Genomic DNA, 22,069 nt, shown 5'->3' on the forward strand with positions numbered 1-22,069 from the left:
GTTACGGGGACGTAAACAAACCAACATCGGTTGTCAAGGTATAGTGGGGGGACAAACCCAGACACAAATAACAAGCACACACACACACACACACACACACATACACACACACACACACCACACACACACACACACACGCACACACACACACACATATATATATATATATATATATACATATTTGTTCATGTTTGGATTAACTATATATATTTATACATACGACGGACTTCTTTCAATTTCCGTCTACCAAATCCACTCACAGGGCTTTGGTTGGTCCGAGGCTAAGTAGAATACACTTGCCCAAGGGGCCACGCTGTGGGACTGAACCCGGAACCATGTGGTTGGGAAACAAGTTTCTTACCACACAGCCACTCCTGCGCCTATCCACACAGCCACTCCTGCGCCTATATATATATATATATATATATATATATATATATATATATATAATATATATATATATATATATATATATATATATATATATATATATATATTATATATATATATATATATATGACTGTATGTATGTGTGTGAGTGTTTATGTGTGGTGTGTATATATATATATATATATAATATATATATAATCTTAATTACACAGGAGGAGGAGGAGGAACGAAAACGTAGCTCTCTCTTGTTGCTTTAGCTTCGTTTCAGGAATAGTGTACCGTGGATTACATTATTAAATGTGTTCTTTATTTCTATGACAGTGGGGTATGTCTGAGGACTATTTGGCGTTCATTACTACATAGAGGTTTTATCGTTGGATTATCTTATTTTCAAGAACATCATACCTTGGAATACATTGTTTAGTGTTTCCTTTATTATTTTTTAAGTCGTTAAATTGTAATTTGATGCAGATTTTAGTTGCTATGTCTAGCAAAGTGACCGACCACATAGAAGCTCTCTCTCGTTGGCCTATCTTATTTCCAATTACATTGTATACTTTGCAATGCATTGTTAAGTATCATTCCCATTAAACTGTAATTTGAAGGAGACTTTAGCTATTATACTTAGCAGTTTAACTGACCACATGGAACCTCCTTCTTAGTTTTATCTTATTTTCAAGTACATTGTATAACTTCGACTACATTATTCAGTATTTCCTTCGTAATTTTTAAGATATTAAATTGTGCAACATCTAACAGAATAAAAGATCTCGTAGAAGTGCTTACGTTGGCTTGACATAAATTAACATATATTAACACATATATTATTTTCTCTTGTAGCAACAGCAGAAAGGAAACTGAATAAATAAATAAACAAATAATTAAAGATACTACTTTTATTTATAGAATTTCTTTTTATTTAACCATTTTTAGACTGCTTCTTATCTCCTTTCTTTCAAGAAAGTATAACACATAATAATGTTTTGTCGGTATTCTATTACTATAGTAAACTAAACTAAAACTAAAGCTGTATAAGCATTAATAAATAAAAAAGTTATAAATTTCTATTAACCGCTATTCATGGAAGCTTGTAGAATAAAACAATTTGCAGTCCATAAAATATTCACAATGTTCCAAGTTGAAACAGTATTCTCGTTTTGCGTACGTGTGGCTTGCTTTGAAGTTGGAAAAAAGTATTGATGAAAGTGAAAAGTATTTAAGAATAAATAATCACTAGACTTTGGTAATAATAATAATAATAATAATAATAATAATAATAATAATAATAATAATAATAATATATACTACACAAGTGCAACGAGCCTCTGCAGAATGTATGGGAAGCAGGGGTGACCTAAAAAAGAAGACCGAAAGCCTAATCATCGCTGCCCATGATCAGGCATTAAATACCAACTCAGTGAAAAGAGATATATACCACACAAATGCAACGAACCTCTGCAGAATGTGTGGGAAGAGGGTCGAAAGTGTGACACACATTGTTAGTGCTTGTGAAAGTCTTGCGCAGAAAGAGTACAAGAGCAGGCATGGCAAGGTAGCGCAGAACCTTCACTGGCTACTCTGCCGGAAGAATGAATACGAGGTAACTGGTGCTTGGTACCAACATACACCGGAAAAGGTAACTAACGAAAAGGGCAAGGCAAAAGTCCTTTGGGACTTCGACTTCCAGACAGACAAAGTGTTAGAACACCGAAGGCCGGACATAGTAACCTTTTGGAGGGACAAACAAGAGTGCTTAATAATCGACGTAGCAGTACCAGAGAAAATATTGATAAATATGAAGACCTGAGAATTGAGATTGCCAGGATGTGGCAGCTATGAGAGTCAAACATAAAGGTTGTTTATGTTGTCATCGGAGCAGTGGGCTCAATACCACCCAACCTGAAGAAACATTTGGAAACTTTATAAATAACCTAAACTCTAGGTGTATTGCAAAAATCGGCATTACTTTGAACAGCACGCATATTGCATAAAGTACTGTCAGTCTGAGGTCCTTGTTGTGGCTTGACAGACAGTACAAACTCCAGGTAGACACAATATCTTCAATCAACAACATCACGATTTTGGATAGAGAGCTACGTCTGAAATAATATTTACTACTACTACTACTACTACTACTACTACTACTACTACTACTACTAATAATAATAATAATAATTTCAAGTTTTGGCACAAGGCCAGCAAATTCGGGGCGGGAGTAGGTCAATTTGATCGACTCTAGTGCTCAGCTAGTACTTATTTTATCGAGACCAAAAGAATGAAAGACAAAGTCGATCTCCACAGAGTTTGTATGATAGATAAATTGATAGATAGATAGATAAGTAAGAAATTAGGTAGATAGTCGGACGAAATGCTGTTAAGCATTTTGCCCGGCACGTTAATGGTTCTGTCAGTTCCCCGTCTTAGTAGTAGTAGTAGTAGTAGTAGTCGTCGTTGTCGTCGCCGTCGTCGTCGTCGTAGTAGTAGTAGTAGTAGTAGTCATCCCCCTTTGGCTCATTCCTACCCCTTCATCTTTCTAACACCCTCTTTAGAATCCTTGCTGTTACTAACAAGGCTGTTCTCTGCAACAGTCCCATCCTGATGGTAATTGCTAGCTTCTCAAGCCATGCGTTCATCTCATGCCAACCGCTCCTAGTGATCTAGTCACAATCAGTACCACTTCTACATGCCTGATTCTCTATACTTTCCTGATTTCCCACTTCAGCTCCTGATATTTCTCCACTTTCTCACTTTTCTTCTCATTCACGGTAAAGCAATATCTTTGTTGCTTAACAAATTGCTTTTTTCTTCTTTTCTACGACACCAATGTCAGGTTTTCTTGCTACAAGGAAATGTTCACATTGGATGGTCATGTTCCACAAGATCTTATATTGTTCGTTCCCAGCAACCCTTCCCAGTTGGTGCTCATACCATTTCTCATTCCTGCTCATGTCACACTTATTTCAGAGCTTCCAGTAAACCAGTCTAGCAATGTTCTCGTGCCTTCTCTTGTACATTCTCTGTGCAAGCATCTTACATTCAGTAACGATGTGGTTTATTCCTTCACCTTTCACACCACATAACCTACAAAGCGGGAAAGCCATTGATTTGTCAATATTCTTTTCTACTCTAGGCACAAGGCCCGAAATTTTTGGGAAGGGGGCCAGTCAATTAGATCGACACTAGTACGCAACTGGTACTTAATTTATCGACCCCGAAAGGATGAAAGGCAAATTCGACCACGGCAGAATTTGAACTCAGAACATAAAAACAGACGAAATACCGCTAAACATTTCGCCCGGCGTGCTACCTTTTCTGCCAGCTCGCCGCTTTACTGATCTGTCAATATTGAACTTGATATAGTTCCTTCTCAGTGCCTGTTCTTGGGCTGCGAAGATAAGGGCTGCAGTTTCAACTTTTAAGTCACCTTTCCTAGTCCATTCTCAGATCTTATCTTGTCAACTGTTTCAGGCATTTCCTGCAAGAATTAGTTAAACATTCTACCTTTTTTTCCCCATCTATTGAAGGTGTTATTCTGTCTGTCTAGCTTAAATTCTTCCTTTTTCTTTGCTTCATCATTGCTTAGGACTTATATCTTTCTTACTCTCACCATTATCATTATTATCATTTAAAAAGTAGTGAAAATAAAAAAGAATTAATTATTATTATTATATTATTATTATTATTATTATTATTATTATTATTATTCGATGGCTATTTTCACTGTTTTCTCGGCCAATTCTATATCGATAGCCATGGACTCAAACTAGTACAGTTAACGCTATTAACAATGATGTTGATGTATTATAGCTTAAATGTTTTGTGTTTCAGAATAATCTGTGTTCACGATTTTCTTCCCTGCAATGGTCAACAACATTGTTGTGTACTTAAAAAGACGTTGATTTCGTAACGGCGTACTTCTGGCTTCATCCACGCCTAATATATATATATATATATATATATATATATATATATATCTATATATATATATATATATATATATATATATATTAAATGGCGGTGCCCCAGCATGGCCACAGCTCATGAGCTGAAACTAGAATCAATCAATCATATATATATATATATGTGTGTGTGTGTGTGTGTGTGTGTGTGTGAGTGTGTGTGTGTCTGTGTATCTGTTTATACATACATACATACACACACACACACACACACACACACACACATCTATATGTAAAATATACTGTCTTGAATGACACAACAATACACTATAATGACAACAATGGACTATAATACTTGTTATTATTTAACTATCCTTTGTCTGATATTATAATAATATTTCGGAATACAACAATTCCTTCTTCAGACATCGCTAGGAACTGTTCGAGTCACTGTTACAATCAGTTTTCCAACGGTTACTGAATTTTTTTTGTTTTCTTTTGTTTGTTTTTCCGGAAGCGTCTCTGCAGTGGCTGGAGGTTGGCAATCAATATATTATTTAGCTACATCTGGATGCGGGTAGGCTCATTTTTGATAAAAAAAACTGATGTATTATTTAAAAAAAGAAAATAAAGAGGAGTTGGGAAAGGAAGTTGCACGTATAATACATAACTTAGAAGCAGCGCTGCGGGTGTGCCAACACACACAAGCTTGAGACATGGCCGCTCACGCACTTCTCTTTAGGAATTCCGGAAGGAGCTTCGTGAGACCACTGCAGAGATGCTTCCGGAAAAAGAAAAAAAAATCAGTAACCGTCGGAAAACCGATTTAGCAGTGACTCGAACAATTCCTACCGATATCTAAAGAAGGAATTTTTGCATTCCGAAATATTATTATTATAACAGACTGGATAATTAAATTATAACAGTTATTGTAGTCCATTGTTGTTATTATAGTGCATTGTTGTACCAGTCAAGACATTATATTTTACAAACAATACACAATGCTTCAAGCGAACTACAATACTCTCCTATACACAAACACACACACACACACACACATACACACATATATATATACACACATAAACCTGAGCATACAAATTCTGGTATATGCTTGTAATTATTGGGGCATTGGGATATGTAACACATTGCCTAAATACCAGTCTTGAGAAATTAGGCTTCACAAAATCAAACCAGAAAAGAGAAAGCAGATTCGAAGACTACACATCCAAGCCATCACTGGAACTGTAGCGCATCCCGCTCAAATGGTCCTTGGATAAAGGCTGTCTGAAGATGATGAACGAAATTTATTCAAATCCCAAAGAATTCCTTTCAACACATAACTATGATGCTCCCCCACTACTCCTGCTCGTTATCAGAGATGCATATATCGTCAGCCACCAAGGAACATGCTCAACTGGTTAAGGTCAAACAACTGAAAGCAAATCTGTGGTATTGAGCAGAATATTTGTTGTAGCCCGTCTTTTATACCAAGACAAAACATGTACATGAAAACGCTTTCAATCAGTTAAGATCAAAAGCCATGAGAGTACTACTACTACTACTACTACTACTACTACTACTACTACTACTACTACTACTACTACTATTACTACTACTACTACTACTACTACTACTACTACTACTACTACTACTACTACTACTACTACTACTACTACTACTACTACTACTAATAATAATAATAATAATAATATAACCTGAAAATAATTGGTAAAATCCGCCTTGCACTTCAAGATATAATTTCGGCTAATGATATTGATATTACAGATCTAAATCACCTCTACTATGCATCCGCAAAAATCTCAACGATTCTATGTGGTGAAAAGATTAGAAAACGATAACATTCCCACAAAAGTCTACCTAGCAAGAGCGTATTCAACACCAAATTCAGCTACTTAGGTCTGACATAGAATGACAAGACTATCAAACCAACAAAAATCCGAAAATTAAAGAATAAATATTATATGAAAATCATATTGACATCGATACCACCATAGAAACAATCAAGCAAAAGGCATGTGCTAAAGCTGCCCGCATAGCAAGGTATGAAAAGCACGTTAGATACTTCAAGGACAACAACATGTTCAAAAATAACCTCAAAATTTTTTACAGGAAGATAGAGAAAATACTAGTTACAGTAAAGTCTGTCCCATCAACAGAAGAAGTGCAGGAATTTTGGAATAAAATTTGGGCGGAAGAAAAAACACACAATGAAGGCCCTCGGATTGATAGAATATCTACAGATTTAGACTCCTTAGAAGAGCAAAAGTGGGAGGGTATCAAGGTAGATGATGTAAGATCTGTTCTCAGGAAGTCAAGCAAATGGAAGTCTCCAGTAAAGGATAACATTCCTAACTTCTGGTTGAATACTTTCCCAGAGAGCTATGAACTGCGAATAAAACTTTACAACAATGTTTTGCAACAACCTAGTATGATTCCCTCTTGGCTAGTTAATGGTGTAACATTCCTACTTCCAAAAAATGAAGAAACAAATGAACCAAAAAATTATAGACCCATAACCTGCTTAACAACAATGTATAAAATGCTAGCATCTGTCTTGACTGAATATACCTATCGTTTTTTAATAGAAAGTGGCATATTCCCTAATGAGCAAAAAGGATGCAAACGAGGGTCTTATGGTTGTAAATACCAGCTATTCATCAATAAGATGATCTTGGAAGATTGTCACAAACGACACAAAAACTTGTTGATAGCCTGGATAGCCTATAAAAAAGCTTTTGATAGTCTACCACATAAGTGGATTAAGAATGTCTGGAAATGTATAAAATAGCACCTATTCTGCGAAACTTCTTGTCTGTAAGTATGAGATCATGGAGAACCACACTGACTTAGTGACAATAAATCTCTTAATGCTGGAGATGTAAGAGTTTCATGTGGCATTTTCCAGGGTGACTCTCTATCATCACTCCTCTTTTGTCTAGCCTTAATACTTCTCTCGCAATTGCTCAATGATGTACAATACGGTTATAAAATGTTTGATAAAAATATAAATCATCTCATTTACATTGATGATTTAAAGCTCTTTGCAAAAAAAAAACATAAATAAATGACCAACAACTACAGGGCTTACTAGCAATTGTTAAACAATTCAGTGATGACATCAGGATGCAATGTGGCCTCCATAAATGTGCAAAAGTTACTTTTATCAAAGAAAAATTTACAGAGACATCCAATGTTAATCTTGACCAGCAGGATGTCATAAAGGAATTAGCACCAGCGGAGAGCTACAAATACCTAGGGGTATTTGAAGGGGACGGAATCAAACATTCAGTGATGAGGGAAAGGATCAGAAGAGAATGTTATCGTAGGGTATGCAAGAAACAGGATTGAAGCGATTAATACTTTAGCTATAACAGTCGTGCCTTACAGTTTCAATATCATTAACTGGTCAATCACTGAAATACGTAATCGTGACAAAAAAATAGGAAAATTGTTGACAATGCAGAAAAATGCCCCACCCTAAGGTAGATATAGAACGACTTTACCTCCCAAGAAAAGAGGGTGGTCGTGGACTTTTACAACTGGAATTAACAAAGAAAGCGTCATTCTCAGTAACAAAACAAGCAGAGGAATATCTAAGTGAATTCCAAATACAGAAAATTCCAGAATTAGACGTACTAGAAACAAGCACAGAAAAAGCTAAGCATATGAAAACCCGTGCTAAAACTGCCGCCTTAGATATTCTTACTGATAAATGGCAAGAAAAACCTCTCAATGGCAAATACCCAAAGAGAGCTAATAGTGCCGTTATTGACAAAACCCTTACCCATCAATAATGGTTAGTGTCTTCTGGCTTAAAATCAGAAACAGAAGGGTTTACCATAGCAGCCCAAGATCAATGTTTACCTACAAGAAACTACCAGGCCAACATATTAAAGAACGGCAGTAGCCCAACATGTCATGTATGTCAACAACAAAATGAAACCATTGATCATGTTGTCTCCAAGTGCAGTATTCTTGTGCCAACAGAGTATCTCAGTAGGCATGATAGAGCAGCACAATATATTTACTGGGCAATTTTCAAAAACTTGGATCTGCCCCATGATAAAAACTAGTGGGAACACACACCACCTCCAGTGCTTGAAAATGATCACATCTCACTCCTCTGGAATTTCACCATTCAAACTGACAGAAAGATAGATGCGAATAGGCCAGACATTATATTGGGAGACTTCAGACAAAGAACATGCCTCCTCATTGATATGACTGTCCCAAACGACATAAATGTATATGTCAAGACCTACCAAAAGCTGAGCAAGTATAAAGATCTTGAAATAGAAATTGGCAAAATGTGGGACCTCTGACTAAAGCAACACTTGTTGTCATAAGTGCCCTAGGAATGATAGCAAAAGAGACTAATTCCTATCTAGCCCAGATACCAGGAAACCCAGATACCCAGAATGGCAGAACTTCAAAAGATAGTGCTCATGGGAACTGCCTATTTCCTACGTAAAATACTGTCTATGTAATCTCAAATTTTAAAACAAATTCATAATTTTCTTATGTTTTCTTAAGCATTCTCTAAAACAATACTACATGCAAAACCAAATATACGACACCCTAGACATAACACCAACATGAATTTCTAACTTGTTTCTTGAGGTGTTTGGGTAAGACTTGGAGCCAACTTGTACAAATACATAGCAAAAGTCAAACATATAATGATAATAATAATGATAGTAATAATAATAATAATAACACATATATCTATATCTGTCTATCTATCTATATACATATGAATACAAGCACACACACACATAGACTTCTCTGCGTGTGTGCCTATATAAATCGTAAACAAATATACTCAAAATAAAATATTTGTAGACGGCTTAAGCGTCAAAACATACTGACGAATGGATTAATGGATACGCAGTGGAATCGTATATCTGATTACATTTATACTTCTCTACTTACAATTACTGAAGCAGTGACACTAACTATTAATGAATATATCTACATATGCAATTGCTTATGTAACTTCTAATATTCAGAATTAAGCAAAAGATTTCAAGATAGTTTTTTATAAAAATAGTTTGAGGCATTATTTAATGAATCACATGTTTACTGACATGATACTTCTGTATTTATAAATAATTGCATATGTAGAGTCAGACTATATTATAACACTACTCTATATTTTGCTAGAATCAAATATAAGCTTTTGCAGCAGATTAATATTACTGTATTTCATTGTAATGTGGAGGCGCAATGGCCCTGTAGTTAGGGCAGCGGACTCGCGGTCGGATGATCGCGGCTTCGATTCCCAGACCGGGCGTTGTGTGTGTTTCTTGTGCGAAAACACCTAAATGCTTCACGAGGCTCTGGCAGGGGGTTGTGGTGACCCCTTATACTCTTTCGCCACAACTTTCTCTCACTATCTCTTCCTGTATCTTGAGTAACGCTGCGATGGACTGGCGTCCCGTCCAGCTGGGGGGAACACATACGCCACAGAAACCGGGAAACTGGGCCCATGAGCCTGGCTTGGTTTGAGAAGGGCGACGTTTATCATTTTTATTTCATTGTAATATATATACATATTTGTATACATGCATACATACATGCGTGCGCGTGCACACACACACAATGTAGTCTATAGAATGAAGTGTACAGAAGGACAGTTCAGAAACAGGACAACGACGTACATTGGAGAGACAGCACGTAGCAAAGTTGGGCAGATAAGTGAACACTGGCGGTGGGATCAAAATGGAGAAAAACTCGGCAGTGCTCTATAATCATACTCAATTTAAACGTTGAGGTTCGTTTGATAACATAGATGTTAGGATTTTATCGACATACAGAGCAAACACCGCACTCAGACAAATTACAGAGGCCACACACATAGTAGAAGATAGACCGAGCCTCAACAGAAGAGTTGAATGAAGTAATAATACCCCTCACTCCACCACACTATGCAGGCTAAATACAGAACGAGTGTATAAATCCGAACTTGCATATTCGGGTTTATATGTATGTATATATGTATGTATGTGTGTGTGTGTGTATATATATATATATATATATATATATATATATATATGTATGCATGTATGGATGTATAAACAAACACACACATACACACATATGTATGTATGTTTAGATAGTTATCAAATACAGCATATACCTTTTTAGGATTCTAATCTCTGGAAAGTTATTAACGAAGAAGCTGACCGAATGAATCTTTGAAATGATCCAGGGTTCGGTAAGAGAAAACAATGAGAGCACTCCGTCGGTTACGACGGCGAGGGTCCCAGCGGATACAATCAACGGAACAGCTTGCTCGTGAAATTAACGTGCAAGTGACTGAGCAATCCACACGCACACGTGTACCCCTATAGTAGTTCTCAGGGAGATTCAGCATGGCACAGAGTGTGACAAGGCTGGCCCTTTGAAATACAGGTGCAACTCATTTTTGTCAGCTGAGTGCACTGAGAGAAAACAAACCAATCAACATACAAACAAACAACTAAAACAAATATTTTTGAGCTCATCTCCTTTAGAAAATTACTTTTCAGGAGAACCTCTCATGAAATTTAACAATATCAAAAACTTAGGAGTAATTGTCGGCATCAACTTCAACAGGTATCTTTACATTTGGGCGCGCCAGTTAATATGGTTTGCTAGGCGAGCTATTGTCTTTTCAGAACATTTCGCTTCAGAGATGCAGATGTTATCATTCTTTCATTCGTTGCTTTCATACTTTCTCACCTAGAGTACAGTTGGTACTGAGAATTGTATATGTATGTATGTATGTGAGGCGTGTGGCTTAGTGGTTAGGGACATTCAGGTCATGATCGTAAGGTCGCGAGTTCAATTCCCGGCGGCGCGTTGTGTCCTTGAGCAAGACACTTTATTTCATGTTGCTTCAGTCCACTCAGCTGGCAAAAATGAGTAGTAACTGTATTTCAAAGGGGCCAGCCTTGTCACACTCTGTGTCATGCTGAATCTCCCCGAAAACTACATTAAGGATACACGTGTTTGTGGAATGCTCAGCCACTTGTACGTTAATTTCACGAGCAAGCTGTTCCGTCGATCGTATCAGCTGAGACACCGTCGTCGCAACCGACATGTGTATATATTTGTATATATACCTTATATGTACATGCAGTGATAGGTACATTTTCTTTATAGCAGATCAAAATGGAGATTCTCTGGAATGTCTTCCAAACCTCTCTGTACGACTAATTTATTGTAGGATGTGAAGGGACCTACTTTCCTTTTCCCTTTTCTTTTCTTTCTTTTTTCTTCTTCTGTAAACATAACGCTTTTACATAAAACTGTTTATTTATTGTCCAGAACACCCATGATAATAGGTACTAAGGAAATCTAAAACCTGTTACATGTGCAGTAAATTTCGCATTAGCTAACTATAGATGTTCTCTTTTTCGATAACATTTGATGAGATATTTGCTTCTACTGACCTATGCAGCAATACACAACTTTTATTCCCTACTCTAGAAGCAACATCACTTCTGTTATGTTTGCTCTAGATTGCTGCTTTTATTGGAAAGTCTCACCAGCATTCCTTATTTCTCAATAAGTGTGTGCACTCTAGTTGTATTATGCATTTTGCATGACCGCCAGGAGATTTCTTTCTACAGAAAGCATCATAAACTGCTTTGTCAACAATGTCAAGTCTCATGAGAAGATATTTACTAGACATTTTTAGGCATTTGCTGAGGATGTGAGTAATATCGAACTCATAGCTATGGTACAATTAAGAGCTACCAAAATGTGTTGTTTTAGAGACATCCTTATGCATCTTTATATGTGTATGCATAAATATATGTATGTATGTCTCTCTTTCTCTTTCTTATTTAGAATAAATTTTGACCGCCACCAAGTTGGTAGCAGGGTTATGAAGGAAGTTATCTTGATTTAACCGTCATCCTTTAAATCTTAAGAAGGTCTTGCAGACTTTTTAGAGTCCCACATATTGAAATCATCTGTAGTGCATGAATTAAAAATTTTCGTTCTCTCCCCAAGATCTCACGTTTAGTCATACTTTGCTCCAGACAGGTTGGTATGCATCCCGTTCCTCCAGTAATAATAAGTATGAAGCTGAAAGTGTATCTTGGGTACTGGATTTTCAAACTCCCTATCAATGCTCTTTTTCTCTTGTATTTTTCTAACCACATTAGTGCTCAAAGAGCAGCTGATTTTCACTACAAAACATATCTTTTGTTTATATGCATTATATAAGTATGTATATAAGACAGCGAGCTGGCGGAATCGCTAGCATGCAGGGTAAAATTCTTAGTGGCATTTCGTCCGTCTTTACATTCTGTGTTCAAATTCCGTCGAGGTCGCACTGGGGTCGATTTAACCGACTATCACCCTCCCCAACATTTCAGGCCTTGTGCTTATAGTAGAAAGGATGAAAGGCAAAGTCGACCCCGGCGGAATTTGAACTCAGAACGTAGCGGCAGACGAAATGCCGCTAAGAATTTCGCCCAGCGTGCTACCGTTTCTGCCAACTCGCCGAGTGAGTGGTTGTGATACTAAAATATGCACATTGTAACATTGTCACTATAAGTGTTCATTGTGCAGGTGACTTCTGCAGTGTGACTTCATGGTTCTTGGCTGTCAGAAGTTGTTATTGTTGTCGTTGTGGTCGGGGTATCATGTGCGTCAGGGACGATGGAATACCGTTGCATCTGTTGATTTGTCACACATGAAGGAACATGGAAGGCTTAACGTACATGTAGCAGTCGCAATTGTATTGCTGCTACGGTTTTATAAGGCGTCTCAATTAAAGAAGATGGGTGAATGTATAGTCAGGAATGCATCGACAATTGAAGAAGATAGTCATCATCAAATTCAGGAAGCAAACGCGTATGTACGTATGAATTTTTTGGTATATTTATGTATGTATGTATGTATGTATGTATGTATGTATGTATGTATGTATGTATGTATGTATGTATGTGTATATATATGTATGTATGTATGTGTATATGTATGTAAGTATGTATGTATGTATGTATGTATGTATGTATGTATGTATGTATGTATGTATGTATGTATGTAAGTATGTATGTATGTTATGTATGTATGTATGTATGTATGTATGTACATATGTATGTATGTATGTAGTATGTATGTATGTATGTATGTAGGTATGTATGTATGTATGTAAGTATGTAAGTATGTATGTATGTAAGTATGTATGTATTATGTATGTATGTAGTATGTATGTATGTATGTATGTATGTATGTAAGTAGTATGTATGTAAGTATGTATGTTGTATGTATGTAAGTATGTAGTATGTATGTATGTATGTAAGTATGTATGTATGTATGTATGTATGTATGTAGTATGTATGTATGTAAGTATGTAAGTATGTATGTATGTTATGTATGTATGTATGTATGTATGTAAGTATGTATGTATGTATGTATGTATGTAGTATGTATGTATGTAGTATGTATGTATGTATGTATGTATGTATGTATGTATGTTGTATGTATGTATGTATTATGTATGTATGTAATGTATGTATGTATGTATGTACATATGTATGTATGTGTATATATATGTCTGCGTGCATTTATGTGTATTAGAACATTTATGTGCATAAGTGTTGGTATGACTGTTCAAAGGAATTGAGTCAGATAATTCAGTCTACAATATCGAGTTTGAAATTCTTCCCAGTCGAGTATGTCATTAAAATTTAATACGCAGTAGAAATATGGCGCATAAATTCCTATGATGGCCATTCCTGGCTTAATTTAGGAAATATGGTAAATGGGAATTTCTAGCGTATGCTGTATATTTACACAAGCTAAAATACTTGAGCGTTGCCCGGAAAATACCTGACGTTTCCTGTTCCAATACATTTCCAGTCTCTACTTGAGATTTATTAATGACTACTCTTTCCGTCATCTTCGTTGCTGAAGTTCCGGAGAACAGTAGGTAGCAGGATCATTAGAAAATCGTATTAAATGTAGTAGTATTTAGTTAAGTCACTTAATGTTAGGAATTCACATCACACAGGGTTTGATTCTTCTTTCATTCTTCTAAGGGTCGATAAAATAAGTCGTAAAGTTCATTCAAATCGACCAAACCTGCTTCCCTATAAATATCTGGCTCTTTGCCAAAGCAAGTAACCATTATTAGTTACGAGTTGTCTTTATTATTTTATGCTTGTTACGCATTTCTTTTTTTTTAAAATTTTTATTTCGCTTCAATATTCGATGTTACCTGATTCAATTAGCGCAATAGTTAATGTTAGAAATCAAACTTCAGCTTGTATGGAAATATAAATTACGGAATGAAGTAAAAAGAACAACATACTGCTGACTTTGCTTCGAAGTGAAATGGCTATGAAAATGCATTGGTTTAAACTGAAAACTTTCGATACAATGAAAGCCACCAGCTCGATAAATATTAACTGTTAATATACTTACATATATATATATATTATATATATATATATATATATATATGTGTGTGTGTGTGTGTATGAATTATGAGATATTGATATAAAGTATAAGATGTGGATATAGATATTGAAAAGATTGAGTACTTACGCCGTCAATATTTGCAGGATCGGTTTGAGCTGCCTAACCCGTACGTCTCTTCTTCTTGGTAATACACTCCAGGCAGCACAGAGCTTGATACCCACGTCGAATATCTCGATCACACAACCAAAGAATCGGATTTAGACCTGGATTAGCACTGTGTAACCATTTTGAAAGTAATGATTGGTGAATTATGTAGATATATCCTCGTGTACACTCCCCCGTTGGACAGATGGCTGCCACAAGACTTATGGTTCGCGTAATCATTTGCATAAGGAAAAAGAATACATCGACCAGAAGGAGAGCAACCATTGAGTTCAGTAATGAACCCCGGTCGTCCCTGTCTGGCGAGCAATGTGGACAGAGGAGTACTATGACAGCAATAAGCGTCAGTAGAAAGCTGATTACCACTAGGCCTGACGGAATGTAGCGAACTATCTGTGTCAAATGATGCATGTTGGTAGAGTCGTTAAGTTTACAACCAAACAACGAGCGATCATTTGCAAGGGGTAACGTGACATCTTGCATTATGACTTCAGGCAGTGTCATGGCCATACCTACGACCCAAGGCATGAAAACCATGATGGCACCTATAGCGCGATGTACCGGATGGCGGTAAGTGTCCGGAGATATCAGACAGAAGAAGCGGTCAAGGTGTATTTCGAGAAGGCAAAGAGGCAAAGCATCATTGAGGACCGACTTGGCAAAGGTGAATATTTTGCAAGTCAATTTATCAAAACGGTTTACACCTTGCACCTTCACGAACAAGGCATAGGCTAATATAACGACACCTGTGAAGATGCTGATTAGTGTCAAATTGACTAGATGTAATCGGAAAAGTTTTTTGTCTTTTGCCTTCACACAACATAAGGCTAACAGCAGAACGAAGTTGAGCAAGCACACACAACCAGCTATAGAGCGATCTGTGATGATGACAGTATCTGAAGGTTGATCTGCAGTGTTGTCGAAAATGCTAAAAGGTCCATTGTCTTTGGTTTCATATTGTGGATCGTATCGATACCGATAGTCTAAATAGGTTTTGTTAAACCTAAACGGATAATATGGAGGTGGTAGCGTCCGCCTTTGATAAGACATCTGAAAGTAAAGAAAAAGAAAGTTTGTTTAATAACAAATACATAGAAACAGGTATTAATGAAAGAATTACATGAATATGTTTGTTTTAATTTAACATAATTATGTAATATATATATATATATTATATATATATATTATATATATATATATATATATATATATATATATATATATATATATATATATATATATATAATATATATATATATATATATATATATATATATATAATATATATATATATATATATATATATGTATGGGGAGAATTCACGAAAAAAACAAAAGACAAAGACAGATGGTGTAGAAAACAAACAGGATGTATTAGTATAACGCTCAGGAATTGAAAAAGTCTCGATATGTATATATATGATATATATGGTGTCTATCTATCTATCTATCTATCTATCTATCTATCTATCTATCTATCTATCTATCTATCTATCTATCTATCTATCTACATACATATATATACATATATATCTCTATGCATACACATATGTATATATATATATATGTATGTTTTTGTGTGCTTGGGTTTGTTCTCCCACCATCGCTTTGACAACCGATGTTGGTGTGTTTATACTCCCGCAACTTAGCGGTTCGGTAAAAGAGACCGATAGAATAAGTACTAGGTTGCAAAGAATAAGTCCTGGGGTCGATTTGTTTGACAAAAAGGCGGTGCTCCAGCCTGGCCGCAGTCAAATGACTGAAATAGGCAAAAGAGTAAAAGAGTAAAAAAGAATATATATGTATGTATGTATGTATGTATGTATGTATGTATGTATGTGTATGTATGTATGTATGTATGTATGTATGTATGTGTGTATGTATGGTTGTGTGTGTGTATGTATGTATGTATGTATGTATGTGTATGTATGTATGTATGTATGAATGTATGTATGTATGTATGTATGTATGTATGTATGTATGAATGTATGTATGTAGTAGTATGTAGTGTATGTATGTATGTATGTATGTATGTATGTACATATGTATGTATGTATGTATGTATGTATGTATGTATGTACATATGTATGTATGTATGTATGTATGTATGTATGTAAAATGTATGTATGTATGTATGTATGTATGTATGTATGTATGTATGTATGTATGTACATATGTATGTATGTATGTATGTATGCATTGCATGCATGCATGTATGTATGTATGTAGTATGTACGTATGTATGTATGTGTATGTATGTATGTATGTATGATGTATGTATGTATGTATGTATGTATGTATGTATGTATGATGTATGTACATATGTATGTATGTATGTATGTATGTATGTATGTTGTATGTATGTATGTATGTATGTATGTACATATGAGTATGTATGTATGTATGCATGCATGTATGTATGTATGTATGTAGTATGTATGTATGTATGTATGTAGTATGTATATGTATGTATGTGATATGTATGTATGTATGTATGTATATGATCTGCCATTCTTGACACAAATGCTGCCATTAAGAAAGAAAATCTCCCGTTTTAACGAAAATCATTCAGTAGTGAAAAGTATGATTTTAAACATTAGCTGTCATAATATATGTAATTTGTTTCCGACGGAAAAACACTTGAGTGACAAAAATTAAAATAACAAAGCGAGATCTTTTACAAGAAATCAATTGATTGACAGCCATGAGAAATTTAGCTTTTCTTTAACTACTTTTGTGAAGATAAATTCTTACTTAAGGAATGAAAATAGTTGTGATATTATATTTTGGATAGAAAATTGTCTGACGTCGTTGGTTCGAATGTGTTGGTAAAATTATTGCTTAACCTTAGGATCATTAGCTACGGCTATTCTTTCTTTTTGTATATCTAGTCTACATTGTCTAATGTGTCCTTCTGTTTTAAGATGAGAAGATGTAATTTGAGAAAGATTTAGCTACTATATCAAGCCGGTCTCCCTTCGTTACAAGTATATATTGATTTTAAATCTATAACGCCATATTGGAGTTGAAAGTATAACGACATAGAGGAATCAGAAGTACAATATCATTGAATAAACAACATCATATTGAAGTTAACATTTAAGAAGGACATGCTGGAATGACAAACACAATTGAGTTAAATGTTTAACGCCATCTTAGGGTCGGATGCGCGAATTATACTGGAGTTTGGATGTGTAATGATAGATAGGAATCGGATGAAAAACGTTACATTGGACTTAAATATGTAACACCATAGTGGAGTTGATTATAAAACGACATACTGGAGTTGAAAAAAAACCCTACGCTAGAGTTGATTCTGTAACGTCAAGATGGAGTTGAATCCGTAACGCCATGCTGGAAGTGAGTGTTCAGCGTTGTTAACAAATTTTATAAACTCTTTTCTAATTTTCTATTTACTCTTTGAAAGTTGATAAAGGAACGGGATTGCTGAGAATGGAGAACCGATGAACTTTACGTTTGAAGCTATTTAATTCTTTACAAATAGAACCATAACAGCCACAATAATCTCTAATGCCATTAACGTTCTTTGGTGATCGATCACCTCCGAAGAAAATTGTCAAACACCCTACACGCACACACACACACACACACACATACATACACACACACACATACATACACACACATGTGTATATATGTATAAATATATATGCATATATTTATATATATGTATACATATATATATAATATATATGTGTATATACATGTATAGATATACATATATAAATATATATATTTATATGTATATATATATGATTTATATATATATATATATATATGATTTATATATGATTTATATATGATTTATATATGATTTATATATATGATTATATATATGATTTATATTATATATATATATATATAATATATATATATATAAAGAGAGAGAGAGAGAGAGAAACAGGAAGAAAGAGTGAGAGAAAGTTGTAGTGAAAGAGTATAGCTGGGTTCGCCACCACACCACTGCCGGAACATCATATAATAATATAAATAATATACAAATATATGCATATATATGTACATACCTACATGTATATGCATATATACATGCATATATGGATACAGGATGTAAAAAAAAAAACGTGAGCAAAGTAAAAAACGAGAACATAATAGATATTCATCTTCTCCCAGAAAGAAGTTCTATCGAGAACTAGAGGTTCTTCGATACCACCAGCTGAGACCTGACAGGTGCTAAAACTCCGGGTCAGAGTAGACCTGGGAACATATTATAGCTAAGACGTGGTTTCACAGCCTTCAAAAGCCTGGAACACTCGTACCGGGGCCCTAAATACATACATACATATTCCTCACACACACATACATACATACGTAGGTAGTACGTACATACATACATACACACAAACATACGTGCATGCATACATACACATTCCCATATATGTATATATATATATGTATATATATATATATATAATATATATATATAATATATATATATATATATATATATACGTATGAATATATGTATGTCATTATTCAGTTTATTTCAAGATTTCTTGCCAATAGAGAAAAAACTGGTTTCCAACCTAGATACAAGGCTCTTTCATTGGAATTTCAACATCAACAACAGGGTATTTTTGATTGTATGTATGTATGCATGTATGTATTTGCTGATTTGTATGTTTTATGTATGTATTCTCATGAATATAGTTGCATATCTTGACATGCTCATATATATTTATATGATAAAATTCTGGAAAGTTTTACAGATTTTTACAGTTCCATTGATGGATTGGATTTGTAGCTTTTGATTAGCTTTCTCCTTTCTGATTTTGCATGTATGTATGAATGTATGTATGTATGTATGTATGTTGTATGTATGTATGTATGTATGTATGTATGTATGTATGAATGTATGTATGTATATATGTATGCATGTATGTATGTATATATATATACACTCACGTCACATATATATGTGTGTGCATGTGTGTTGTATGTATACGTGTGTTGTCTGTATGTGTGTTTTGTCTTAGTAGTCCCACTGTTTGTCAACCGGTATTGAATTGAGTTTGTTTACGTCCCCGTGAGCTAGTGACTGGGCAAAAGAAAACAATGTACAACAGCAGTCTTAAAAATTTTTCAAAGTGGTGTCACGGCATGGCCACAGTCCAATGACAGACGCCAGTAAAAGAATAGAAGAAAATAGAATAATGAATGATTTAATGCATTTTTGAAACGATTCAGTGAACTTTTTAAGACACTTTGCTCAATCCCAGTATTCTTTTTTTACTACTTCTATAATTTATTTTTATATTTTTATTTAAAAAATTATTTTAATAGAACGTGACATCTTCAATGTTTTTTTATAAAGAATTATGTTCATATTTGCTATAATTCGATTAATTGTTGATTCGTTCAACTGTTTCTTCGATTAATTGATTTTACATTTTTCATAAAAATATCTTAATAAAGCGTGACTCAATAATCTAGAAAAAAATGTTCCTATTTTCTCTAATTCAATTAAGTATTGATTCGTGCAATCGTTTTTTTCCATTAATTGTTTTTACATTTTTCATAAGAAAATATTTTAATAAAACGTGACGACATAATCCTTTAAAAAAAATTCTAATATTCGCTAAGATTGAATCGAGCGACTGCTTCTTCGACAAACCTTGTTTCGATCGACTGTGTTCGGTCAACTGTCCTCGTATCACATAAAGAACACGATGGCCATGATCTGCTTTTGTATAAGTCTGCACGGTCTGAGCCAACCTGCAGCGCGACGAATTGGCAGAGTTGCTACAGCGTCACATTACAAGCATTGCAGTTATCACCTTGTCTCTCTGAGACCTGAGTTCATATCCTACCGGATGTCAACCTTGTCTTTCATTCATCCCTTCGAGGTCAATAAATAAAGTAACACCCCAGTACAGGCACTGATTCTTCTTTCAGTCTTTCTCGAGTGTATCTATGAATCAATGATCCAGCCTAGTCACCGTGTTACGCTATTTCTGCCTGACAGTTACGTTAAAGATACAGATACACGTGGGTTTGTCCAATGCACAACTATTTAATTGTTGACTTCAAGAGTAGGAGTTAAGCTGGTCGAAAAACGGAATAGTCATCAAAGGCCGACGAAGAATCCACCATGTGCTGCAATATGAGCCGAAAAAGGTAGCATCTGCGTTGTCGTTCGACCTAGTAGAAATAGCAGCAAAATTTCTTTCAAATTACACGCAGCCATCTTGAAAATAGGACACATTGGATGATATAGTTCAACACTCCAGAGTTTATTCTGTTATTCTTTTATTTGTTTCAGTCAATTCACTGCGTCCATGCGGCAGCACTACCTTTAGTCGAGCAAATCGACCCAAGGACTTATTCTTTGTAAGCCTAGTACTTATTCTATCAGTCTCTTTGGTCGAACCGCTTATTTACGGGGATGTAAACACACCAGCATCGGTTGTCAAGCGATGGTGGGGGGACAAACACAAACACACACCTACACATATATACACGACGGGCTTCTTTCAGTTTCTGCCTACCAAATCCACTCACAAGGCTTTGGTCGGCCCGAGGCTATAGTAGAAGACACTTGCTCAAATTGCCACGCAGTGGGACTGAACCCGGAACCATGTGGTTGGTAAGCAAGCTACTTACCACACAGCCACTCCTGCGCCTATAGCCACTCCTATACATATTATTTTAAAAGTATTAAGGCTTATTGTTTCATTCCAGTCTATTTGAAGCTAACGATGGAACTGTTGCCTGGTCATCTGATCTGCTAGATATTGCAGCTAAATTCCATTTGAAATCACACTTTAGAATCTTGAATATAAAAGGCAGGAAACATTGGATTGATATTGTATTTTTAGATAAGATGGACTGTTACGGCTGGATAATGCAATTTAAAATATGTAAGGTGGGCGCAGGCCAGAATCGGAACATCTTTGGTGATAGGGGTCTTGTCATTTTGAGCAGTCCTGGAGCCCAATAACAGCAGCAGCAACAACAACAACAACAACAACAACAACAACAACAACAGCAGCAGCAGCAGCAACAACAACCACAAGAAGAAGGGTAACTAAAACGACAATATTTAATAGGAAAACATCATTTAATTTATTAGGAAATTTCGTAATAAAAATGTAAATTGAGAGATTACTGTTTAAATATATTTAAAGAAATTTA

At 35.2% G+C, this 22,069-nt stretch overlaps 1 protein-coding gene across 1 annotated transcript in view; it reads right to left on the bottom strand.

Annotated features, from left to right (window-relative positions):
* The window catches only part of LOC115217992 (neuropeptide FF receptor 1-like), a 77,147-nt gene extending 55,296 nt beyond the window's left edge, over positions 1-21,851 (bottom strand). The window contains exons 1-2 of the mRNA XM_036507859.1: positions 21,771-21,851; positions 14,862-15,947 (exon numbers count right to left, since the gene is read on the bottom strand). Coding sequence (XP_036363752.1) covers positions 14,895-15,947 — 1,053 coding nt within the window. The 5' untranslated portion in view covers positions 21,771-21,851 and the 3' untranslated portion in view covers positions 14,862-14,894. The remainder of the gene's footprint in view (positions 1-14,861; positions 15,948-21,770) is intronic.
* Positions 21,852-22,069: the final 218 nt, after the last annotated feature.

The sequence above is a fragment of the Octopus sinensis genome, linkage group LG12 (assembly GCF_006345805.1).
Source record: "Octopus sinensis linkage group LG12, ASM634580v1, whole genome shotgun sequence".
Lineage (NCBI taxonomy): Eukaryota > Metazoa > Mollusca > Cephalopoda > Octopoda > Octopodidae > Octopus > Octopus sinensis.